Source organism: Stenella coeruleoalba (assembly GCF_951394435.1).
Source record: "Stenella coeruleoalba genome assembly, chromosome: 18".
NCBI lineage: Eukaryota > Metazoa > Chordata > Mammalia > Artiodactyla > Delphinidae > Stenella > Stenella coeruleoalba.
The window spans coordinates 13,870,805-13,897,526 of NC_137164.1; the positions used below are offsets into that span (position 1 = coordinate 13,870,805).

Here is a 26,722-nt window from a genome sequence, read left to right on the forward strand (position 1 = left end):
ATGTTGAAATGGGAAAGGGTTTCCTAAACAAGACATAAAATTCAGGAGAGTCAAATAAACAATAACTGATCGAAATAAAAATTAAACTTTTGTAAAAGACAGACAAAAGGAGAAAGCAGCTAAATCAGCCTTATCAGATTGGCAAGAGTAAAAAAGAAAAAAAAAAGCCCCAAACTGATAATATCCCATTTTGCAAGGGGGTGAAGAAACCCTACGCTCACATGCCTTCACTGGTAGGTATAAACAGGTGCAGTCTTTTTGGAAAACAATTTGACAAGATAGAGAAAAATATTTACACTTCGTATCTCGTATTCCCAATGGGCCCAAAGAAAAAGGCTGAACTGGAATATGCTGGGGAGGTTCAGCCCTCCTGAGCACCTTCTTACAAGCCTTTCCTTCCCACGGCAGACAGAATGTGCCCAAATGGCGACACGCATTAAGTCGGTGATGCTTTTCCACAGCCTGTCAGTTTCCTGCTCATGAAGAATGGTTCTTGTTTCTACAACCTGCTCGTGTTCACACATGTGGGCCGAGGCTGCTTTAGTGGAACCTGTACGTTGCACTCAGATCCATCATCATGCTCCGGGGCTGTGCTCCCTGTTAGGACACCACCGCATCCCACAGCTGCCCCCTCCAAGTGTACCATGTACAAGTTATTGACTTTTAATACCCCGTAACGACATGATTTTACCTGCTGCTACTGGATTAGGAGTATATGGAGGTGGCGGGGGCACACCTGGAGCTATGACATTGGCTAATGGTACCAGACCTGCATTGTTATAAGCACCTAAAATAAAAAGATAATAGAAAAAAATATATAAAATTTAGCATCATTCTGAGTTCAAACTGTATTGACGCAGCTATCTAATTTATTTCTAAAACTGTTATATAGTACAGTTGCATTTTACACAGAGGTTTGGGTCTATGGTTGAGTGAAAAGTGAGATCAAATGAGACAACCAGAGACTTCTATTTCCCACTGCAGGCTCACTCCAGACATAACTCACTGCAGGGCATGGTGGGCAGAACCGGCCAGATTTCAATTATCTGCCTTTTCTGTCAAGCAGACACACTCGGCCTTTTTAAGTTAAATGCATTAATGATGCCTCTGAATACCAACTATCAAAAAGGGATTCAAGATGATTTACCCATAAGCAAAAACCCATAAAAATAATTAATGATGAGAAGTAATATACAATTAATTTATCAAAAGGAAAATATCCTAAATAAACTCTGTCTTCTCCATTGTTGCAGACCAAGACACACGGCAAAATAAAGCTCATGACAGCATATTTCATAAGTGCTCCAGATTTCCAAAGTACATATATCAACATTTACTTTCAACTTAATAAAGAGCAAAAAGAAAAAAAAGTAAAGTCTGAAAGAGCGCCTTACTTGGTGCAATAGTTGCATGTGGCCGGCATGGAGGTATCGGATAAGGAACGGGTTTATGTGGATTGTATGTTGAAGGAGGCTAAATGAGGGGGAAAATACAGCAGTTAGGAGAAAATCAAGTAAGCCGTCTCCTGGCAAAACAAACTACAACTTGTCTTTCAAAACATTTAGGCCTAAGAGGCCAAAAATGCCCCAGCATATCAAATGCCACTGCACTAATACATGGTACAAATGAGGAAAATGGCTTTAATAAATGTGGTTCCTATTAAATTCCAAAGATAGATCCTGCCAAAGACTGCTTGTGGAGGTATTTATTTTTTAATTTCAGTTGTAAATCATCTCCAGCGAAGGGCCAAACCTTACCCTAAACAGCAGATTCTTCTCTGACCCAGTCTATATTAATCCAAGAATTCCTATCTCCTCCTATGGAACAGCTTACTCAAGAACTTCCAACATCCTCCTGAGAATTCATCTTATCATTCTTACCCTCTTTTCTCCTTTTGGAAGAAAAAAGCACTATTTCCTTTAGCATCTGGCGTTCTGACAACTCTAGTAGAACGTAGACTGGAATTATGAATTCAGTAACTTAGTCTTTTTGCCTTTTGAAATCCACAAATCTTTCATTTTAGAGTTGATAGAACTTATGTAAGTAACAAGGAACATTCAAAGGGTTGATCTCCAGAGAACCGGAGGTATCCAAAGATAGGCCACATGCTGTACTTTTAACTACAGAGAGAGAGAGAGAGAAAGACAGAGACAGAGAGAGAGGATGCTAGAGCACGCACACCCACTCGAGGCGGCTGGCACTCACGCTCCTGCAGCAGAGGGGATCCACTGGTGGTTAGGGACCCAGACTCTCTCTAGTGCTCATAACGGCAGCCCTGGATGAGGTACTAGTCCTGCGTGAGGGCTATGATCTGTGACTACCTTGTTATAAACAACTGCCACTGGAGTTCTTGGCAGGTGGGCAGGCGGGACTGCAGAGTGGCTGTGTGGAGGCCTCCAGTACGTCAACTCCAACAATCCTTCAACCCACGGGCTTCTCTTCTCCTGTTCAGTTCATATTCCAATCAATCATTCTAACCACTCCCTTGAAAATACTCTCCGCCTCCTAGCTCCATTCTTACTTCACTAACACTAATGCTAATTCAGCCACTAAACCACAACCTTCGTTAAAGTGAACTCTCCGCACTCCACATCTCCAAGCAAACAGCTGAATGTGGCTGCAGCAAAAAGTAAAAACAGTTCATCTGGTCTACCTTTAAAATAAGCTATTAAACCTCAATAGGGCCCTTAACACTGTTAAACAAGTTTACTATATTTCCCTAGGCCATTCCCTTTCCTAGAGTTTCTAGTATACTTTAAGCTTCACAACACAAAAATGAAACTTATGCCTTGAACAGACAGAAAACTAAATGTAAGAGTTAAGACTTGTTCCATCATTTATTTTCTAAACATACTGGTTTGGACGGTCCGAGAATCCGTGCAGCTATTCCTTTGCCTTCGTTGGTACACTCTTCACCATCTTTCTTCAAAGGGGTTCCCTATTAAAAAAAAGAAAAAGGAAAGATAATTGAGACTTAAAAAAACCCAAACAAACCCAAAAGCAAAAACAGAACAAAACAAGACATCCACTGTATTACACAGAAAAGGATGTAACTTGGCAGGAGATTAAGGACTTGGATTGCAAACCCAATCCTGCCCCGGCTGCCTGATGCTGACAAAGTCCTCGACCCTCCTCTGCCACAGAACCCTCATAACATGTACAGAGGTAGAAGGAAACACACAGTACACATGGAGATGACAGAAGAGGATAAAGTATGTTCTAATTTTTTTGGGCTTCCCTGGTGGTGCAGTGGTTAAGAATCTGCCTGCCAATGCAGGGGACACGGGTTGGAGCCCTGGTCCGGGAAGATCCCACGTACTGCGGAGCAACTAAGCCCATGAGCCACAACTACTGAGCCTGCGCTCTAGAGCCCACGAGCCACAACTACTGAGCTCGCATGCCACAACTACTGAAGCCCGCGCACCTAGAGCCTGTGCTCCGCAGCAAAGAGAAGCCACCACAATGAGACGCCTGTGCACCGCAATGAAGGGTAGCCCCCGCTCGCCACAACTAGAGAAAGCCCGCGTGCAGCAATGAAGACCCAACACAGCCAAAAATAAAAATAAATAAAAATAAATAATTTCATTAAAAAGAAAAAAAAGTACATTCTAATTTTTTCTCTGTGCAACAGGAACAGCCAGAGACAGACCTCCAGTGTTACAGTGTGTAACGCTCAAAGAATCAAAAAGAGTTCTTGTATTACAGTTGAAAATAAGTAATAAAAAATGGTGTTTTCTATAAGCAGTAAGTGTGATAGCTTATACTGACCTCATTCAAGTCTGCTGTAATTAACAGATCAAAATAAGTTGACACCCTATTACAACGTGTCCCCCCGATAGCATGTATTTTAAATGGTACATACTAGTATGGAAGCCAGCTTCCAAGGTGGCCCCCAGCGACCCTCAGCTCCTACTGCCCTTGTGCAGCCCTCCAGTCCTTTTATACAGAACTGACCTGTATAAAAAATAGGATATTCCAGAAATGATGGCCGTTGACTCCCAAGTCTGAGTGATAAGAGAAAACACAGCTTCCGCTGGCCTTCTCCGGGACTATCTGCTCTGGTGGAAGTCGGCTGCCATGTCAGGAGGTACTCAAGCAGCACTAAGGAAAAGTCCTTATGGCAAGGAACAAAGACCCCCTGCCAACAACAACACTAATTTGCCAGGCATGTGAGTGAGCCACCTCGGAAGCTAGGCTTGTGTTTCAATCAAGCCATCAGATGACTACAGCCTCATGAGAAACCCTGAGCCAGAACCAAGCTAAGCCTTTCCTAGATTCCTGATACATAGAAACTGTATGAGATACTAAATGTTTACTGTTTCAGTCCACTAAGTTCTAAGGTTATTTGTCACACTGCAATAAAAATATACCATTCTATGAAAAAATTATTTCACGAAGAATTCTGAGGAACACTGGGTGATACAAAAACAAGTGTATTTCTTACGGGACTTCTCAGAGCCTTTATTATGCAACATGATTCTCCAGGAAGGAGACGCTGCATTCAGAGTTTCCCAAACACACTTAACTGTGAAACTGTCTGCAGAATACCGAGAATTTGAGAAATACTCCTTTACTACATGTAAATCAGTGCTTCTAAAATACTGGGAAAAATAAAACCAAATCATCCTCTTTTCCATTTGGCTTGTTCTTCTCTACATTTTACGCAAATAGTTTAATACAGCTTATGTATGAACTTTCATTCAGTAGTGAATCTATGAATTACGCTGCTGACATAGCAAAATCCCTTTCCTTTGTAGACACATCATCAACTGGCATTTTCTTTAAATATCATTAACTATGCTCAACTTCATATGAAGAGGTTTTGTATACAGCCACAAAAGTATACTTACTGGGAAAATTCCATTTATGCGACTAGGTTTTCCTTTGGGATATGGATTTCCTGGGATTGTTCCACAAGAAGATATCATAGCATGAGGAGCTTTGCAGCCTGCCTTGAAAGCCTGTAAAATAACAAAGAAGAGGGTGGTTAAAAAAAAAAAAAAAAATCAAATAAACTCACAAATGAAGTATTCTGGATGTTGGGAAGCCCTGCTAAATAACATGAATTAAGGAACAGCATCACATTCAATCTGTTCATACATCAATCAGCACTTCCACTGGTGAACATGACCAAAATTAATAAGTAAAATCACTTCATTTAATGGAATTATTTAAATGGTATTAATGTTTTTAATGTCACAGATAAGACTCCTATACAAAGATACCGTCACAATGGATTTTGTAAATTGTGTGCAAAGAAGTCCATTTACTATTTGATATGTCTCATTTCTCCAACGACCAAGAAATAACACTGTCCAACTCAATAAACACCAAGCTCACATTACAGGTAAGGCAAAGAGAGCACAGCCATGAAAGAGACATGCTCCACTCTGAAGAAGTTTACATAACTTAGTGGATAAGACACAAACAACAACATGGGACACTGGGTGTCCAAAGAGCTATACTGATGAAAAAGTAAGAGTTCTCTGGGTACCAGTGTTCAACATAATGTTACATAATTATGAGATATACTGAAGGACGAGATCTTGGTCTAGCTTATTTATTATTGTGTCCCCAGCTTCTGAAATGGTGCCTAACACATACTGAATTAGTGCTCAATAAATATTTATTAAAGGAATGAAAAGCACTGTAATAGGTGACATATATTCTAATGGATCTATACTGTATAAGAATATCAAGTTAAATATATATATGCTGTATTTTATAGGTACATATGATATTATTAGCTATATAATCCAGCCCTGTACTAAACATGCCAACCCTAAAAATCATCTCAATTTTTGGCTATTATAAATACCAGGGTGAGTGCCCTTATATATGAATGTGTATGTTTCTATTTATTTCCTTAGTATAAATTCCTAGAAATAGAATTTTTGGGTCAAAAGGTACGAACATTTTAAAGGCTCTGCAAGTTTGCCTTTCAGAAAAGTTGTACTAATTTACATTGATTAAAGGACCTATTCCACAGAAGACTCAGGCCCAGATTATTTCTGAGATGGGAAAGTCACATGATCAGAATGCTTCATAAGGAAGAAAACTACAGTAGTAAATGCTTAATGCCTTAAAGAATTTAGTCAAAAAACTCGATGAAGTTATTAAAGTAAAGAAACGTGGGCTCAGATCTTGCTTTTGCTACAATAACTTATGACTAAGGCAAGTTCTCCACTCTCCTGCGCTTCGTGGAGGGCGTGAGGATTAAATACGATTGAGCTGCAGCTCCTAGGGGAGCAGTCCATGCCTTCCTCAAGCAGGTTTCTAATCACTAATTCAGTTTCCAACCATCACAATCCTAAGAAATAACTACCTTAAATGACGAATCAAGTTTTCTAGGCTTGGACAAGTACTACTTCCCCCACTCTTACAGATTTTAAATTAAAAAACTGCAGTCTTGCTTTGTTACTCATCTTTTATGAATTTGATGAAAATAAACCCGATGACAAAGCAAATTTAAACAGTCAAGTTCCTAAATACATAAAATGAAAGACAAAAGCTTGGAGCCATGGCAGAGCTACCAAGGGACCGAGAATAAACACCCCATGAGGCTCACGCTGAGGGCTGGCTTCTCACTCTCAAGCCGTCTCTTCATTCACCAGTGTCCCCCCGCCGGCCCCAAAGACTGCTGGGGTGTCATTCTTAACCCATCACATAACAGCACTCAGGTTATTCAACAAAGTTAACATAGGAATAAGACTGTACTGTTTTCTTCATCAGCATTCAGAAAAACCAACATACCATTTATAGAGCAATCTTGAGGAAATTACCTGTTCAAGCACTCTCTTGCACCGTTTCTTCTCAGACATATTTATCCTGAACAGATCTTCAATGGGACGAGAATTCTGTGCATCAACAATGTTTCTACCAAGCAAATACAATTTAGCTTTTCATTTAAGAAGCTGGACACACAAATTTAATACATAGATATATCTGAGTAAGCTTTTCCCCATGACATAATGAGGAAAGTATGATTATTTAGTTTTAATTGGTGAATGTAAATAACATGTTTATATGAAGATGGTAAATATAATAACTGAACTGACATTTATCTGGCTACCTGAAAGTAACAAAGTAATATTTCAAATAAAAATCACTGTTTTGAGATTCTTGCAAATATACCCTCTCAATGAGTGTCAGGAGAGCTACTGGCAACAGAACAAACCCACGTGCTAAATGCCTAAAAATCATGGTTGATCTAAAAATGAAGTTTAACCTTATGCTTCATTTTAATTTTGTGCTTTTTGTGGTCATTTACAAATATATAAGGGACTTAAAAATGCATATGCTGTAAATAAACAGCAACTTCTAGACTCTTACATTATAGGAGAGTAGGTTCCTTTTCTCTTACATTCATCACAATCCTTTCTCAAATGTCGTGCTGGGTGCTTTCACACATCTTACAGTGTGTAAAGTTCACATCCCTACTAAGTAGATGAGATCCTTATTCTCACAAATGAGGAAAATAAGATCCAGAAAGAGTAAGTATATATTAAGTCAAAAAAATACACGTTGTCAGAATGTGGAAGAACCCATCCAACTATAAGTCCTCTGGCTTTGTCACCAAGCCTTTCACGTTATTCAGAGTGGGAATGCAAAGCAAGTCACCGAAATGCAGACAAACTGAAATAATTAAACTCGATAAGCCCCACTATTTTGTAAGTTATAACCATGTGTAATAAGCACACTAGATACTTAGGTATAAGAATTCAGCTCTATGCTTGCATAGTTTTATTAGAGTTCCATTTACTAACATAATTCTGATACATTAACATACACTAATGAGTTAAAAAGCGTTTAAAAAGTCTTCCAAATTTTTCTCCAATGAAGTAAAAAGAAAGAAATACTTACGAAGCTAGCAGTTCAAGAGCAACTAGTTTGTCTTTACTGAAGGTGAAACAGTTGAGTATATTGACCACTTCTGCTGGGTGAACAGCCACCATTTTCTATTAATACAAAAAATAATGAGAAATTTTTTCAACATGAGAAATTTTCATGCAAGAAACTGCCTTTTGGGGGGAGTGTAATTAAATGTTCTTAATATAAATATTTGAGATGAAAACTGCTTAATCAAAAGTAAGTCCTAACAACTGTGTGAATTAAAATTAGGCTTTTCAACATAACTACTTTAATTGAAGAGCTAAGTTCTCCTATGTGCTCCTTCTTATCCACATTTCTCAATATGTTCATCTATGGAAAAAAAAATTTAGATGTTCTACTTTCCTCAGAAAGGCTATATAAAAAGGGATATTTACAAATATGAGAGACATGCTGCTTGAGAAGTTAGAAAAAAATTATATTCCTCAGTTAGAGTGCTAGGTACACCACAAGCAGAACTACCTAGTGAAGTCCATGGCACTGAATAGTGTTATTAAAGAAAGGTACTCCAATCACATCATTAGAGGAAAGATGGGTTAAACAGGTTTCTTTACTGAACTTTCTTAAGAGCCTTGTTAACGTGCACTGTGACAATCCAAGATTGTGTGGACTGTTACATAATTTATTTGCCTAGGATACCTATATCTTTGAAAAGCAGGTCAATTTATAAATGTATGTTAACAGTGCAGGAAATTCAAAAGCAAAATCAGGATAAGGAGACCAGTTAGAATTAACTGATCAACAAAAGTGGTTTTCAAACACTTTAACTCCTGTACCACCAAAAGAACTGGTAAAGCCATATACCCCATTGCGTGTTTTTAAATTGACATCTAAAAATTTTACCGGAAGTTTTACGTACCTGCAAAAGATAGATTTCCTTATATGTAAGTTTATTACATATTTCTGAAAACCTTGGAACTACTGATCTAGTTCATTTACTTTATGAAAATGTCCATAACAGAATCTGTCAGTCAGTCTTCAGCAGGAAAACAGTCAAATCAGACTTACTCTGTCTATAAGTGCACTATGGTGTGCCTGTGCAGCCTTCTCACCTCTGATTTTTAATTCTAAGGTAGGTGGATAGGCAAGCCAGCCTAAGAGCTTTGTCATGAGTTTGCTGTCCTGATAAAATAAGGCAAGGTCCCCATCAGTATTTCTTACGGAAGCTCTGTTTTGCTCTCCCTCTCAGGATAGTGCATTGTCTCTTTGGTCCTTAGAGAAAGATTTTCACCCCTAGCTGATGGGTGAGACAACCTTTTTTTTTTGGTAAAGCAGAAAAAAAGCTATTGTAAAAGAGAAGAAGCACTAACAGACCCAGCACTTTCTTAGGCAAATTAGTTTAGGAAGCTAAGGATTGTGGATTTCCTTAGAGCGATCAATGCCTGATACTCCCAGGAAAATCTTCCTATACAGCCAGGTCCTGTTTGACTTTGATGCCTCTGTTAATCTAGGCTCTAGAGCTGTGCTATCCATATAGTAAGTCGCCACTAGACACGTGTGCCTGTTTAAATTGAAATTAAATAATACCTTAAAAATACCCTTCCTCAGACAGATGACATGTTTTAAGTGCACAAAAGCCACAGGTAGCCAGTGGTTACCATAGTGGATACAGCTGATATAAAACATTTCCATCATTGCTGAAAGTTAATTTGGACAGTGTTGGTCTAAAAAATGTAAGTATAAACCAGTCTGACTATTCTTCTAAGACTAAATACAAGAGGGTGAAGATATACAAAAATAAAAGTAAATAAAAATACTTAAGAATTCAAGCCCTGTTTTGCTTGCTTATAAATATTTTCTACTCCAATCTGCCAATTAGGACCCTGTACAATTTAATAGTACAGTACATACGATTTAAATTTACAAGTTTTAATTTTTTAACATAGTTATTTTGAATAATCAAAGTATAATGAAATTTAGCGTATCTAATGGAAACAAATTACAACTTGAGATGAATTAGAGAAAACTAGGGGAGAATTCAAAATAGTTAAATTTTACATTCTAAGGAAAAATACTTACATGCTGTAATGCTTTCATTGCCTTCAACTGAGGCTCAGCCCAGGAGAAATATCTCAGTAAATCAACCACCTGAAAGCAAAGAACTAATTTAGCTCTAATGACAATGTGTTTGCAAACATTTCTCCAAGATGTATTTCAGTACTTTGAATTACTATTCAAAGTGTGCCGCCTAGGCCCCAGGGATGAGGCATAAGCATGACACCAGAGTTCAGACTGGGCTGATGGAGTAGCCAAGTGCAGCTACTGAAATTTACATCAACTGAAATCAAACCAAATCAAAAACTCAGTTCCTTACTGGCACAAGCCATATTTTAAGCACTCAACAGCCATATGAAGCTGGTAGCTACCATGATGGTCACTGCAGAGAGAGAGCATTTCCACCATCACAGAAAGTCTTGGACAGCATTGGTCTAGAATAAAGGAAAGTATAAGGTACAGGAAGAAGAAAGTACCTGAAAAAAAGGAAAGCTGGAAAAGTACTAGATGGAGATAAAAACATCGCGTAGGAATATAAAGATATAGTACGAATGGAAAGTTTCAAAACATTTAGTGGAGAATAACAGTTTTAATCAATCACAAAAGGGTGTTCAGTGGTGTGGTTTAGTGTAGGTTCACTAACTTCTACTCTTTAACTCACATCTGGAGGGCATACTCCTCTTACTTAGACCAGAGATCTATTCCCTAGAAATGTAAGAATCACCCTGAATCATGCCGGCAGCTTCTAAATGGTAAGTCATTTTGAGAGCACAGCCAGCCAGGCTCTCTCCCACTACCACCAGCGAAGTTCAAGTGAATGAGGGAGATACTGTGCAACAGCCAGGAAGACGTGAGCAAACACCACGATCACAACACTGAAGTCTCTGCGTGGTCACCACCACCTGGGTTCACTGCCTCTAAGGACACCCCAAAAGGGGAAAAAAAGACTCAAGACGAGAGGGTAATAAAATCTGGGTTAATGAATTATTTTACTGTGAGCTCCTAAAAACGTGTTAACGCTTCAATTATTCCACAAAGCGAGGTTAATGTTAGGAACTGGTGTGGTATGTGAAGAAGAGTAAAAAACACTTTTCACTCCTTAGTGAGAGATACATAAATAGCAAACAAGTATTGTGGGTACTTTCTACACAATTTTCTAAGAGTGTATGCCCTTACTTTTATGAGAATAATGTTTTTACTATATAGAGTAAATGCTACCTGGGACTTTACCAACCATAAAACTTTATAACTTATCATGTATGATTATTATATTATAATATAATAATCATTATAATAAGCTTAGAAGGTCACACTTAGAAAGTAGCTTGATAAAATTTTTAATAACTTTAGCAAAGTCATTAAATTTTTAGCAAAGTCATTAAATTTCCACAGTAGGAAGTTATCTACAAAATTTCACATATATACACAGAAACACAAGAGAAGGAAAGAAAAGCTATCAGCTATGTGAAATTATAAATCTTTCTCTGAAACATTTAAATTTTTAAAAAAGCATAAGGCAATTTTGAAAAGTAATGGGATAGCTGCAAAACCCTCATTGAATAGGCAGCAACACGTGCCAGTCACAAAGCAGCTTTGAGGACTTCAGTAGGCAGAACTACAGGCTTAAAGTTATTCAAGTTTTGAAAGTCTTGAGAAACAGATGAAAAGTTGGAGCATTTACTAACTCAATCTATAGATTCATCCACTGTCTACCCTACTCACGTTCCCAACCTTTTCTGTTCTTCAGATGTACATTTCCATTTCTGGTCTATTTCTCTATCAAGTATTTTCCAAGTATCTCTTGGAAATCCAGCTTTCTCTGCATATGTGTGTGTGTATATATGTGCAAACCTGTTTGTCAATATCAGCAAACTCCCCCTAAAGTTGGGTGAAAGTCCCCACTAAACTACCACACTGAAAGTATCAGTCTTCTGGCAATTACAGAAACTACTTATTAGACACTATTTTTTTTTCTTATTTGCTAAAATTTTTACATAGTGGCTTCATGTAAGAACATATATCACCATTTGTTCAAGTTTTATAAAATGTAGAGAATTTTGCAATTACTGACTCATAAATACTGTACAATTTTGGGTATGTTTACCATTAGAAGTTTACAACATATGATACTGTGCCCAGAATATAAACACTTTGAACTGCTTTCTTCAGACACTGCATTTTAAAATCATGTTAGCATATGATATCGTGGTGAAAGTGGGTATGCTTATAAACTATCCCAACTATAAATCATGTAAAGTTTTCTGCTAAAACTGAAAGCTTCTAAAGTTCCTGAATAAACACAGCAACAAAGTAAAAGCAATTCTGAACTTGACCAGCAGGTAAATAAAGACACTAATCAGAACATCAGTGTGAAAAAAAAAAGAACAAAAAAAATGCTGTTGCTTAAACAAATAAAGGAATACCTGTTCACTGGAGAAATATCCGTGCACATATTCAATTGCTTTTAATTTGTACTCTGTCAAAACAGCCTAAAAAACATAGAAAAACAGAATGAATATATGTAATCATATGCATATATCAAAACTGCCTAAGCAACTCAAACAGCGCTGGCACAAGGAGGCCGATAAAGTCACCATGGTGATGTGACATTCTACCTTCCCAAGTTCCATGCTGTAAGGGATACACTGAGACAGCCGGAAAAGCCCCTGGGCCTCCCTACTCACTCCTACAAAGGAAGGGAACAGAATTGTGAGAGATATGATTCGACATTAACAGAAATTAAGTATTCCTGGAAAAGTAACTGCAGTTTTAAAGCATCCAAAATCCAACAAGCCGTCATTTTTAAGGTTAAACGTACTACCCATCACTCATTCATCAGATAATTATTTATTGCACACCTATATGTGCTAAGTGATAGAGAAACATGGATAAGACATGGTCTAGTCCAGGCTCTCAGTATTTCTACAGGGATGTGAACCCAGGAGCCAATCTGTGCACCTGACGCTAACTGGCAGTGCGGCCTCTGAAAGGCATTTTAATTGCCCTGAGAGCCTCCTCACCAATCACTACCCACCTCAGTTACTGTGAGGATTAAAACAGTTGAGAGTAGATGTGACACATAATAGGGAAGTTCAGAGAGGAGTCGATGGCCTTGACCCAGCACTATCTAGCGCCCAACGAAATCATGTATTATCTCCTTGCAACTATATGCTAAGCTTACAGATGGAAACACCAGACTATCAAAATTTGGTAACAACTACTCATTAAAAATCCACTAATCCCCTTTGTATGGTGACAGATGGTAACTAGACATATTGTAGTGGTCATTTTCTAGTATACAGATAAACACGGACAGTGTTGTAGGTCAGTTACACTCCAGAAAAAGAAAAATCAACTAATCCCTTTGCATTCACTACAAAATAATCGTATTTGTACTTTTCACATGCATCATTCTGCTAAGAGAAAATACTACGACCAGTCAACAGAGAAACACATCCAGGGAGCTCAGTAGCTGAAATTTCACTGAAAAAGGGGAGGGAATGGTATTCTGGATAATGTACTCTTGGGAGTTCGAGTATTATTGCCATTATTGGACACAATCAAAAGCAAGTTTCTGGCCCAAATCCTGGACTGTGTTGATGCCAAGTCATGTCTTAATTTTTTGATCAGCACCTGAGAGGCCCAGCTGTATCCCCAGGCACAACACCATGGCACTCAGGAGTCAGACTACCCAACTTTGAACAGTGCTCTCCTCCCTCACCAGGTGGGTAACTTTGAGCTGGCTGGTTAACCTCACAGATACTAGATCTGACCTCTGTAAAATGAGGGTTGTTAGGAGGATCTAATCAAATAACGCATGGAGAAAGTGCTTAGAATAGACACACTCAGTTAAGTGCTCAGTAATAAATGACTATTATTGTTATTACCCCCTTCTTAAAAAGCAAATTAAATATTGCTTTTTCCCCTCCTTTCTTCTCCCCTCCTATTTCTTTTTCTAGTGTCTTCTTACATGGCTTTGTTTTAAATGACAGTTGTGACAGCCAGTATTACCTACAGACGTAATGGTGACATTCAGAAAGATACTACCTGGTTTAAACCGACTTACATTTACAAAGTCTGAGAGCAATTTTTAAAAAGCCAACAGTAATTCACACACTTAGATATGCTTATATATTCATCCCATTTTAATAGCCTAATACTATGTTGATGTATCTAGTTATTTGGCATAGACAGCAAAAGATGTATTTTGATTTCAGACCAGAAATAAGGACTTAAGTTGCTATGTATTTGACTTTAATCTCTGGAAAATTTCCTATTCCCCTCATTAGTAATTACTATGTCATCTTCCCAGAGTTTAGAAGGGAGAGAATATGCAAACCAACACTCTACAGCTTCCAAAGGTAGAAATCAACTGGTCTACCCGAACAAATTATTTTCTCATAAACCGTAGTTTAACATCAGGTCATGAACAAACTGTGGCAAATTCTAAGCATATAATTATCAAGCTAATGTTTTATTGCAAATTTTCATTGGACAAATTGGGTTTGCAAAAGCAGAAATTCAAAAAATCCTTAATATCCTTACAAATGTAAATTTAACCTAACACTCAAATTTGACGAAGAAAAAAGCTTTAAAAAGGATGAAAGAAAACAAACATTTTGCTTTACAGAGAATGAAGAAAAACAGCATGTCCACAAGCAATTTTATTAATAACTTCGTAAGCTGAAATAAATAATAATCACCAGAGCACAAGGTAACAAGTCTTTTCGCGTCAACAAGGGTCTTAAAGATATGAAAATGGCGAGATAATTGCCCGGAAATTCTAAGCAAAGGACCCTGTATTAGCATAAGAATGGTTTGTCAGTTCTTCCAGGTTTAACTTTGTAAACTCGTACATTTTGCGCTTGAAATAGTGTTAGGCTCAAGGGTACATGCCAAATTTTTTGCTGTCCGGTTCATTCTGGGAGGTAGGCTATGCACAATAGCCTCAAAATGAAGCAAAAACTTGAAAGCAGGAGAAAAAAGTTTTGAAATGTGAGTGAGTGAAGCCCATTCCTAAGAATGACTTTAAACTTAATGCCACACTTATTAGGACACTAATTTTGTCCGGCACAGGCAACAAATATAGTCCGCTTACACTCAGATTTTAAAAACCTGTGATAATAACTACCGTTAAAGAAACTCCCTACGCTATTATCTCTAGTTTTCACTCACTCTTACGTTACTAAAGAGGAAATCGGTTCAGAAATATTAAAATCACTTATCCGAAACTACAGAGCTATTAAAGATTTGTAGCGGGTTTCGGAACCAGGGGCTCTGAATATAATATCCGCAACACCGCACTGATTCTCAAGAAGTTTAGCGTTAACATAATTTCTATTTGTATCGTGAAATATATCAAGATTTAAACTCCTACTCTACACGTTAAAATTCCAACCAGTTTTGCAATCCTTAAGCCCGTATTTTACACAATCTGCACGCAGTCCCTCAAAGAGAATCAATCACGAGAATTCGTAGCTCACAGATTTAAGGAATTAAGTGCAATTACCTTTCTAATTTCATCCAGCACCGTTTCAAACGACTTTTTGTCCATCTTGACTACTATCTCGACGAGAGGAGTTACAGTTTCAATTACAAAACGTTCATCCCTGGTCCGCTCCGATAGTAAAAACGTTTACAGCTGAGAAGAAAAAAGACTCAAGGAGCAGAATAAAGGATGCGAAGAGGTAGAGTACTTCAAACTCTGCAAAAATTTCTAAAAGTGCAGACTTATAAAAACTTTTTATTAAAAACAAAACCCGTCAGGCTTCCCCAGCTTCTTTACACAAAGCTTCAGGACCCCCTCGGGGAAGAGGAACCCGAGGTTCGGTGGCCGGAGGCAGAGCGTCGGTCCCCGCAGCTCAAAGGCATGCGCTGCCGGGGGAAGGTCCGGAAGCCGCCTTCCCGAGTGGAGCGGCCCGGAGAGCAGAGGCACCCGCGCCCCGAATCCCGCGGGCGGCGAGGAGGGAAGCACCGGCTTCTCGGCCCGCACTTGCACCTCGGCCGCCGCCGGCCGCCCCTCACCGCCGCGAACCGGGCCTCATGGCCCGCCTCGCGCTCACTCCCAGCAGCTCCGCCGGACTCCTGGGTCCCGTAGCCCGGGCAGCAGCGGCCTGGCAGCTCTTTGTTACCAGCTGCCACCGCTTCCGGGAGCGGGCCCGCGGCCGGCGAGCACCGAGAGCCGGGCGAAGGGGGTACGGTCTCAGGTAGGGGGACTCCCGAAGACCGCAGCGCCAACGGCGCCAAGAGCCCTTCCTGGTTACCCCCAGAGCTTCCCCCGGCTCGTGGGGTCCTTCAACGGAGCCCGTCGCGCCAGAGTAAAGTCAACTATGCGCCGTCTGCTGAAGCCACTCTTCGCGGAGAGCCTGTGGAGGGGTCCTGGTGTGGGAATGTAGGTGTCCATAGCGGATGCCTGGATGTCTCGGAATTGGATGAAGTTGAAGTCTTTCCCAGAGCCTGAAAGTTATTAATCAAACCTTAATTCTAAGGTGTGACTGTGCTAATTATTGGTTGTTAAGTCTGAATTTAAAAGAATGAACGTCGAGTAGTTAAGGCATATCTAAGGGCGCCCCGATTTTGGTGGACCGGAGAGGTCCACAGCGTGGACCGTCCGAAGGGTGGTCACGGGGTAAACCCGGGGCACGTGACAAGGGGAGGGGAGGGGAGGGGAGGGGAGGGGAGGGAGGGGAGGGGAGGGGAGGGAGGGGAGGGGAGGGGAGGGAGGGGAGGGGAGGGGAGGGGAGGGGAGGGGAGGGGAGCGGGGAGGCGGGCGGTGGGAACGCCCTGAAAATCCGGAACCCCGGTTCTGATTTTCTTTCGCCCTGGTCTTTGCTGCCTTCTGGTTCTCTCCTAGGCTCATTGGAGCTAGGAGCTCAGTGCAGCGACGAACCGCGTGGACCTGAGGTTGTCCGGGCGGCCCCCAGCCGCCTGCCTATTTTCTTCCTCGCCAGGATTCCTGTCTAGTCATGACGAGATTCTGGGTCTGCGTAGCCGGCGCTGGCTTCTTTCTTGCGTTTCTGGTTTTCCATTCTCGATTTTGTGCCTCTCGGGTGAGTTGGATAGTGAGGAAATGGCTGTCGGGTGTGTGGATAGCACTGTGGGGAGACGGTCTTGGGATGGAGGTGGCGCTGGTTCTCTTACTAGTTCATCTCAGAACCTGCACCGGGGGCCGAACCGCCGACGCGTTGCCTGTTTCTTAGCGTTAAAACGTGTGTAATATGGTACATCGCCATTTTCCTTATTTTCTCTTCTTTCCCAGCTCCCGTTACCTCTTCACTTTGCTTTTAAAATTTCCTGGAGACCTGAGGAAGCCCTTTACCGGCTGGATGTGGATTGGCCTAAGTATTCAGAATACTTTACTGGAGCAACATTTTGTGTTGCAGTTGACTCCCTCAACGGATTGGTTTACGTAGCCCAAGTAAGTAAAATTGGGATTTTTTTTTTTTAGGTTATGGATACAAAGAAAACAGTTTTCCTGTCTCACCGAACTCAGTAACTGTATACGTTTATATTACGCCAATTGTAGAGTTCGTTTTTTGAGTTAAAGTTAATACTTTGGTTTTGAACGCGATAGAGATTAATATTGTAAGGTTTTGTAGATGGTTTTTTAAACGTTCCTAAATTCCTCGGTTAACCTGTAATTTTTGTTTCTCTCTGTCAAAATAAAGATTGCTTCCTTAAAAGTGATCCTATCTAAGCCGTTATTTTTGTATACCTTCAGAGAGGGGATAACATCCCAAAGGTATTAGTGTTCACAGAGGATGGATATTTCCTACGAGCCTGGAATTATACAGTTGACACACCTCATGGTATATTTGCAGCCAGTACACCACATGAACAATCCGTCTGGATCACGGATGTAGGAAGTGGTATGTTTAGTAATACCTATTAAATTATCTTGCTAGAAATCACATCTTTGCCCATGTTCTTGCTTGTCCATTTTAAAATCAGAGTGGCTAAATCTAATTCTAATTCCTTTAATGATTTGTGAAATCGCTTGTTTCTAAATCTTTATATTGTGCTTCCGTAGAATCAAGACATTTAACAAAGAGGCTATAATTATTATGATCTTTCCTTTAAGTTGTCACAGGGCTTTTGCCTTTTAAAATATCAGTTGCTCTTCCTAGAGTAGATAATTCTAAACTTCTTCTGTGAAGCAAAATAAAATGGCGATCTCTGAAAGCTAATGAATGGAGTCCTTGCCTTTAGTTTTCCTTTACCACTTCTCTTTCAAAAGAAATTATGCTGATAACAGAAATTATAATAGGCTAAGTGCCTAATAGTTTTAAACAGATCTCATGTGACAATATAATGAAAAATCTTTGACTTCAGTTCTTGCTATTGAACCACATGCTTTAAAAAGTGAAAAAAAATTATTCCAGGTGAAACAAAAGAGAGAGAGTGAAATTATGCTGAGAAACCAGAACTGCTTTCTTGCCCAGAGTAGAAGATCTGCACAAACTGCTGGTAATGTTTCTGAAATCCCACTGACATCAGCATGTCTGAAACCTTCCTTCTGTTGAATATTTTTAGTAGAATGTGCTGCAAAACAAAGTAAGCACAGTTGAACTTAAAACCGTGAGATAAGTTTTCAGAGATAACTGTTTGCTTGTGCTTGTAGCTTAAGACAAGATGGTATAAGAGATAACCTGGTATTGTCTTAGGATCTCCGGAAGGAAAGAGATCTTAAAATATTTCTAGTCTTGTCCCAGTTATGTTCATGGCTTGAAGGTCCTTCTCTTTCCCCACTTCTGGTTAATTCAGATACCGTTTTGAAATTAAAGAGGTCTCAGTTTTTGTAAGAAGTGCCCTTACCACATCTGTTCTCAGAACTCAAAAGATTTCTGAGCCTCAGCCCCGTGACCCATTTATTTAAAGCTGTATTTTGGATGGTAAGATTTTGGTTAACCCCCCAAAATCCAAGTTATCTCTGAGTTCATTGTTAGACTCTATGAAATTTGATTATTTTCACTTTTTATTTATTTTTTTTCTTTTCTGGATTCACTGTTAAAAGAGGCCATTACTTTTTAATTCGTTCCATTCATGTGATCCTTTTTTATAAAATACTTCACTGGTTCCCAGAAATAAAAAGAACACACATGATCTCTCCATTCTTTCCATAATAGGTTGTTTTTTCACACACAGATCTGAAGACAGTTTTTCTATTCCTTCCTGTATTTCGAAGAATAAATTCTCTTCAGTAAAAACATGGCTGCATATCATAGCCATTAAAAAAAAAAATTTACTGGTATTCTATTTCTTTTCCAATGCCTTAGAGACTTTGTAGTTTGCTTTCTTTAATGTTTTGTTCTCTTATTATTGCTACAGACTTCAGCTCAAGTCTCCAAAACAAGTATAATAATAAATACAATTGTCAAGATAGGATTGTAATGCAAGCTGATTCACTTTATTTCCAGAGACCCCATTGTTTCCAATTTGTCATTTGAATGCCTACCAGTTAGTTGGTCTTGCTATGCCTTCAAGTTGGTTTCTGTTAACTGCTTTATAGTTTTTCCCTATTTGTAAATATTCCACTTTATACTTTTGCTTGTAAGATAATTTTAACTCAGAGAAGTTTCAGTGTGAGAAGATAATATACTGGTGATTTGGAAAGATCTATTCCTTTCTTAGGAAAGAAAAGCTAATGGGTTGAATTTTGTGTTTGTTTCCACTAGGAGAAAATGTAGCTTAAAAAAGTCAGTATTGTTATAAACCAATGTTACCGCAATAAAAGAAAAGACTTAAAAAAATTAACACAAGAATAGATGTAAATGAGTTTTATAAACAGAAGTTTGTATTATAAAGAACTTTTTCAGTCACCCACTGAAATTGGAGATCTGCCCGTGAATGACTGGAATAACAGTTTTCAAATATAAGTTGTTCGTTTTCCAGATCCTTCTTAATCTTCTTATACAAGTAATGCTTATTCAAGATCATAAGATTAAAAGAAGAAAATGGTGTACCAGTACTTTTACATCATGAGCCTTCTGTTTAAGGAGTCAGTTTTTTTTTTTTTTCAGTTTTATTTGGATTTAGAATCTTACTTTGGAGTACCTGAGGTTTTAATTCATGAACGGATTTGGCTATAACTAATGAAGCTCTATTGCTTGTCAAATATAACATTTAATTATCTGAGCCTTTTAACTTTTTATTGCTATTTAATTCTGTTACATTTTTGCTCTCAGCTTACCTGAAAAATGTGAATGTTTGTACTATGGTTATATATCTGAAATGTGCATGTCTATCTTTATAGGACTCTACGGTCATACTATTAAAAAATACAATTCCTTTGGTGATCTTGTTCAAGTTTTGGGTACCCCAGGCAAAAAAGGCACTGGTTTAAATCCCCTGCAGTTTGATAACCCTGCAGAATTATATGTAGAAGACACAGGGGATATTTACATTGTGGATGGAGATGGAGGATTGAATAACAGGTTGATCAAATTGTCCCAAGGTACGTGGCTTAGTTTTGTGTGGTATTATTGCAATACTTTAAAACTGAAGGAACTTTTTGGCCAATCGAATGTAAGAATGTTACTTAATAAGTTGGACTTAATTTGTCTGGTACTCAGTATAACTTCAGTCTTTGCCTCTGTCTTCACATTTCCTTCTTTGTGTGTCTCTTTGTCTCAAATCTCCTCTCCTTTCTCTTATAAGGGCACTAGCCATTGGCTTCAGGGTCTGCTCTAAATGCAGAATCACCTCATCTCAATACCCGTAACTTATTGGAACTGGGGCCTTTGCAGATACAGTTAAGGTCACACTCACGGCTCTGGAGATTGAGACTTGGACATATCTTTTTCTGGTGGGGCTGGGGCGAGGGACACCTTCAACTCAGTACAGGGGAACTAAATAAGATGGCCTGTGGAAACGTAATTTTTAAGCTCAGAGGAATGGTAATACCAAATAACAGGTTGGTTATAAGGGGAACCAGTTTCAGGACAAGGTTGACATGAACCCTAAACAGCGGTTTTGAGTTATGAAAAATTCAGGTGGAAACAGTCATTAAAGAAGCAGATTAATTGCTTGAAACAGGGAAAGAATTTTTTTAAGCATACAAATTAGTCAAATGGATGTATAAACAGAAAGCCAGGAAAACGTCAGCTGGGGGTATAACTGAATACTTCGTAACTTATGACATAAAGTATAACATGTAAATGCATAAGGTATTCTGTATGTTGTTCTGACCATATATGTGTACCATTTATAGATTTCATGATCCTTTGGCTACATGGAGAAAATGGGACAGGGCCTGCTAAGTTCAGCATTCCTCACAGTGTTACAGTTGATTCTGATGGTCGGGTAAATATACAGCGTCGCTGGGGACTGTCTGAATATATGGGGGTGGTGCAGAGCATGGATACGTGGGCACACGGGAGTGTCTAGACATTTGGATACGTGTGTATGTTAGTGGATGTGTGTATCTGGGTATGTCTGGGCAGTTCCTCTGGGTATATACACATACTCTCTTATAAATGTTTGGGTCCTATAATGAAGTTCCCCAAATATTTAGAAATGAGCAAAATAGATCACCTCTGTCACTTAAAGGATAGAAGAAACAAATAATGGAACAGAACATAAGTGAAGTTGCCTGAAAAAAAAAGAGTTGTGTTGAGAACGTGTTGATCAAAAGGGAGATGGAAGAGGTTAATCTTGGAAGCTTGAAAAAAGGAGTGACCAGGCACACTCTAGTTCTCCAAGTGACCTAGTTCTACTCTGTCTGAGGAACAGAAAGCTTTAACCAACAAATTTCACTTTCTTTTGTTCCCACCTCCATCTGTCCGCTACCACCTCTTGCTTTTACACACCTTTAAGCATACATGTTGTCTCTTTTGGGGAGTCACCTTCCTGTAACCAAACCCACCCAAAATGTTTTATATTAGTTTCTCCACCTGCTTTCCTGTAGTAGCCCTTACTCCCCCATTATAGTAACCATCACACTGTAAGGTGATGGTTAAATTGTCTCCCCTGATAAGCGTGTAGGCAGTGTGAGGGCTGGAACTGCATCCCTTCTGCTTTCTGTGTTAGTGCCTAGCACGTAGGAGTCATCTTACATCTTCGTTAAATGACTGAATGCCTTGGTGCGCAGTGGATGCATCAGACTACCTTGGCTTCACGCCATTAGAAATTTCATTCATTTCCACTTCTGATTCTGTGCTCAGCAAGCAACCTTCTGATTATGACTTGGCTTCCTATGTTAACAGAGAGAGAATGTTTTGATCATAAAATGTGCAAGTATTTTGCATTGTAGATAGGAAGATAACTGAACATAGGAACGTCATCTGTAAATTGGGAACTGGAAAATTGGAGTTCTGGTTTTGCACATTAGCCACTCCCCTCATGGGATAAGAACAAGGTCAAGTTTCTGAGTCGGCAAGACCTAGACCCAGGTCAGTTCACCATGGTGAGGAATGTCCTTGGAGGTCATTTGATGGGGATCCTCTAGCATCACCAAGTGATGAAAACCGGGCGTGTTCATTTCTGGACCCTTGTGTTTTTATAACGACAGCAGCAATACTGTTGTGGCATTTAACATGATTAACTCATTTAATCGTCGCCTCAACCCTATGTGAAAAGTTTATTAGTTCCAGAGTTAGACTTGTTGTTTCTTAAACCAGGTTTCTCATAATAAAAATCTGTTGAGTAGGAAAGATAATGCTAACAACCTATAGTGTCATTCAATCCAAGGGTCTAAACTGTATTTCCTCCTTGGCCACTTATCTAAGACAGTAATCCCAAAATCCTTAAGGAACCTCCTCTTTAGTAAAGAATCATAGATCAGGAAAAGATCTAAGAGATAACCTTACTTAGGGATCAGTAGCCTTTCTAAAGTGATACACTGAGTCTTTATTTGTTTCTGACTAGAGATGAGTTCAGTGGCTACCAAAACTCACACACATTGACAAAGACTTAGTCAGGGTTACTCTGAAGAAGCAGTCCTGAATCCACAAATCCAGGAACTCCAGGGATCCTCAAAAGGGGGAGGTGGAGGTCAGCACGTTTGGCCCATCCTGTACATATGCTGCAGGTTGCATACATCAGATACAGTACACGAAATGTCATTTAGGTCCAATCTGCCTTCCTGTTTATAACAACAGTTTCCTGAAGAACTCATGGCAGCCTATAGCAAACTTAAATTAAACCTACTGTTAGCCCGTTAGCATGCTTTATATGTCACTAAAATCTCCCAAGCTTCCTCTTTAGTTTGGCACTTCGGTTTGGAACTTTGGACACACCCTGGTGAATAGCAGGTAGAGGTTTAATGACGTGATACGCGCGAGCAGCTGGCTTCCCACTGGCCTGGGGTCCTAAAGAGCAGGGCTGCTTTTCTATGTCTTTGTCTTGTTAGCTGGCCCAGGAACCAACAAGTCAACAGGACTCAGTGTCAGCGGTTAGAGGAGGGAATGAATGAATGCTGCCCCTTCTCGGTGTCTGCCCGTCCTCTGCATTGGAGTGGAGTACTCCAGCTTTCCAGTTAGCCAGATGTTTAGTACAGTAGAGCACTCTAGGCTTCGGGTTAAGACGGATGGCCATACATGGCTGTCTTGCTTATTGTAAGCTCTGCTTAGAACAAAGTATTTAACTTCTCTGCATTTGAGTTTCTTGTCTGAAAATGGGGTTTTTAATATTCTCTTCTGTGAGGTCCTCTAAGTCCTCAATGGGAGTTTATGAAACTAATGAAAATAAACATTCATTCTCTTGCCCTCTTCTTTTTTCTTTCTTTGGGTTCCCAGGTGTGGGTGGCGGACCGAGGCAATAAAAGAATTCAGGTGTTTGATAAAGACACGGGGGAGTGGCTAGGAGCTTGGAATAATTGTTTCTCCGAAGAGGGACCTTCTGCAGTCAGGTAATCATTTCTTTTTGTTTTAAAATGCTTGTTTGATTTGGTTTATGTTAAGTTTCTCTGAAGAGCTAGCTGAAAGTTTAGAACATCTACTGTTAATTTTAATCAGGGAAAAAGGAGAAGGAAAGAAGTTTTCAGAGAACATGTAATCATATTTCAAATCCCAGGCAGCGTGAATGTGGTTAAACTCCCAGCACACTGCGGGATCCAAGTATCAGAGATAATAAAGCCTGGACCTTCCTACATCCTCTGCCCTCGAGATGCAGTTTATTTTTAAACAGAGAATGAAAATAAAAATCTTGAGTCTATAGTTTCAGACCCAGCCTGACACCGATTCTCCATTAGTTTCATCTCTGTGTAATATTCCAATATTGTTAATTTTAAAAACATAAACTAATCTTTGGTTAAGTCTGTCATCACAAATCTCTTGTTCCCTGTGAAGCAGAATCAGATCAATTTTCAAGCCCCCTTGAAAGAACCCTTCAGCAAGCAGGTCCTTACTGTTGTGTAGCACTGTAGGGGATACACATGTCGAAAAAATAAACATTTGTGTTAACTTTGCCCCGGTTGATTATGTGACATGTCTCCCTCCTTAGATTTACTCCCGACGGGAAGCACTTGATCGTAGCTCAGCTGAATCTGAGCCGGCTCTTACTCGTGGCGGCGCCCCCGGTAGGAAGCATTGGCGACTGTTCGGTGATCAGCACGATCCAGCTGGCGGATCAGGTCTCACCTCATCTCTTAGACGTCAGTGGGAAGACTGGAGCCATCTATGTAGCAGAAATTGGAGCAAAACAAGTACAAAAATACGTCCCTGTGAAGAGCTATTTCTCTTCATTCGGTTCGTAACTGTTTCTTTCCCTGAAGGTCGTTTCAAGTGGAAGTTCAGATTCTCAGCTTTGGGGCATTCTTGTGACTTCATTTCACACATGAGTGCGTAAGGATACTTTATGAAAGAAACGTAGCTCTAATGAAAAATGGGGTGGGAAAGCGGGACTAAGGTGGTAACCCAGTAATTTGCCCTATAGACTCATTCTCGCTGGGGGTGGGGGGAACACAGGAATAAAAATGGGTTTGCAGGATAATTTATTGAATTTCACATAAACAACACAAACCTTCACTTAGTAAAAAATGAACTGCTTGAGAGATGGGGTCAGATGGGGTCTTGATTAACGAGAACCCACAGAGTGCCAGGTCCTGAAGATTCGGGAAGGAGCAGGCAGGGTTGTCTGTGCCTTTGAGTAGCTTATAGTCCACGAAACACGGCAGCAGCAGCGCACCAGGGAAGTAGGACTCTCTGAAGGAGGGGTGTTTTGTCTGAATCGTGGAGACTTTGCAGGGGAGTCCGTGTGAGTTCCTCAAGCTCCGTTTGAAAAGCAGGAGGAGAGAACGACGTCCAGGTACAGATGTTAAGAAAAGTGCACGCTTGCTGTGAACTTCGGGAGGCTTTATTTTACAGGCCCAGCTTGGCTTTGGTCCTTTAGTCGTAGGATACGTAGTTGCATCCTTTAAGTGTAGGAATAAAATGGCTAGCGTCAAGCACTTTACCGAAAGGGGTTTTTACAAATAACTGGAATGGTTTTTAAAGGGAGCGTTAAAAATAGTTCCTCTCAGTGCCGCCACCTTCCTTCCTTCCTTCCTTCCTTCCATCCCTCTTTTTTACATGAACTCTGTCCCTTTCTAACATTTGTCTACCTCAGGGAAGTTTTAGAATTATTTATGGGAGAATGTGTGCCAAACACTTGGAGCTATTAAAATGAAGAATTTCCTACCCTTCTATTTCTATGTCTCTTTTTTACCCCTTTGAATATTGGCCTCCCAGTTAAGACCATTTGTTCAGTTTGTTCTAGTTCTTTCTAGGTTTGGAAGGAACCTTGCCATATTACAGTCTTTCAGATCATTCTTCGCCTTTTCTCGCATCAGCCTCCATCTTTATCTCCGTGTTTCAGTGTAAATTGTATGGCAAGTGAGAAATCTTGAGCTGACTGTCCTCATTACCTGTTACGACTGGGTCTGCTTTCCAGACCTCGAGGAACTTACACTTTTGTCATATCTTGATGCAGTTAGGAAGGTAAATCTACCAACAGGAAACCCTCTCCTGTGTTCCAAGGCCATTGATGTGTGTTTGTGCCACTGGTCAAGCTGTGTGATCTAAGTGAGCTGCCTTAGTTTTCTCTTCAGTGAAATGGGAACATCATTGCCTTTCCTCCTTCAGGAAGGCTGTGAGGATCAGATGTGCAATAGGTACAAATGTGCCCTTTGAAATCTGTAGCTCCAAGTACATTAAAGTCATCTTACTAGCAAGGGTCCTACTAAATGTGCTATTTACCTGATACCAGCTATCAGTTTTGCCTTAATTTTGCATTTATTGCTTTTTTTCAAAGCGTATCCTCACAAATTTTATGCAGTTTAGCCAAATCGACTTGGATGAAAGGAAATAATTTGAGGTTTTATTTGTCTTGTTTCCAAGCCAGGACAAGAAGTGCAAATGTCTCTTTGAAAGAATATAGGTTAGATTTTGTCATTTCAAAAATGTTGTATTTAACTTTGTTTTATACCAGATTTTTATAAAACTTGCTGAAAGTATTGTTTCCATGTGTCCTGCTAAAAGTGTTTATTTTATTAGCATACTTGTAATCATGGTATCTCACTTTTCTCCTTTGGATTAATTGGTTAAATTAATTGAATGAGAAGTGTGTTGTATTTTCTATTAAAAAATAAAAGTTTTGGAAAGAATGCAATATTGTCTGATTTTCCAATTAAAGCTTGATTTTATTGTTATAAAAGCAGTCTGTAATTTCTTACTCCATTGAAGGATTTCAGCAATCATGAAAGCACAGGTTGAGAGTATATCCTCTTCATTCACAGTTGAAGTGAGGGCTGAAGTGTGTAAATATTGCTAGAGGTTGCTTAGAAGACTTAATGTGGCTTTTTTTGGGGGGGCTCCGTTGGGTCTTCGTTGCTGTGCACGGGCTTTCTCTACTTGCGGCGAGT

General features: G+C 39.6%; 2 protein-coding genes across 2 annotated transcripts in view; one reads left to right on the plus strand and one right to left on the minus strand.

Moving 5' to 3' along the window:
- The window catches only part of PROSER1 (proline and serine rich 1), a 28,417-nt gene extending 12,089 nt beyond the window's left edge, over positions 1-16,328 (minus strand). Inside the window, exons 1-9 of the mRNA XM_079902966.1 lie at positions 15,395-16,328; positions 12,309-12,374; positions 9,910-9,978; positions 7,864-7,958; positions 6,783-6,876; positions 4,851-4,961; positions 2,855-2,938; positions 1,395-1,473; positions 692-787 (exon numbers count right to left, since the gene is read on the minus strand). Of these exons, the coding sequence (XP_079759092.1) occupies positions 692-787; positions 1,395-1,473; positions 2,855-2,938; positions 4,851-4,961; positions 6,783-6,876; positions 7,864-7,958; positions 9,910-9,978; positions 12,309-12,374; positions 15,395-15,439 (739 nt within the window). The 5' untranslated portion in view covers positions 15,440-16,328. The remainder of the gene's footprint in view (positions 1-691; positions 788-1,394; positions 1,474-2,854; positions 2,939-4,850; positions 4,962-6,782; positions 6,877-7,863; positions 7,959-9,909; positions 9,979-12,308; positions 12,375-15,394) is intronic.
- Positions 16,329-16,662: 334 nt separating this feature from the next.
- NHLRC3 (NHL repeat containing 3) lies at positions 16,663-26,508 on the plus strand. Its single transcript, XM_079903016.1, has 7 exons — positions 16,663-16,934; positions 17,144-17,302; positions 17,606-17,753; positions 20,138-20,338; positions 21,095-21,186; positions 23,619-23,731; positions 24,325-26,508. The coding sequence occupies exons 1-7, from the start codon at positions 16,851-16,853 to the stop codon at positions 24,575-24,577; spliced, it is 1,050 nt and encodes a 349-aa protein (XP_079759142.1). The 5' UTR covers positions 16,663-16,850; the 3' UTR covers positions 24,578-26,508.
- The last annotated feature ends 214 nt before the right edge of the window (positions 26,509-26,722 follow it).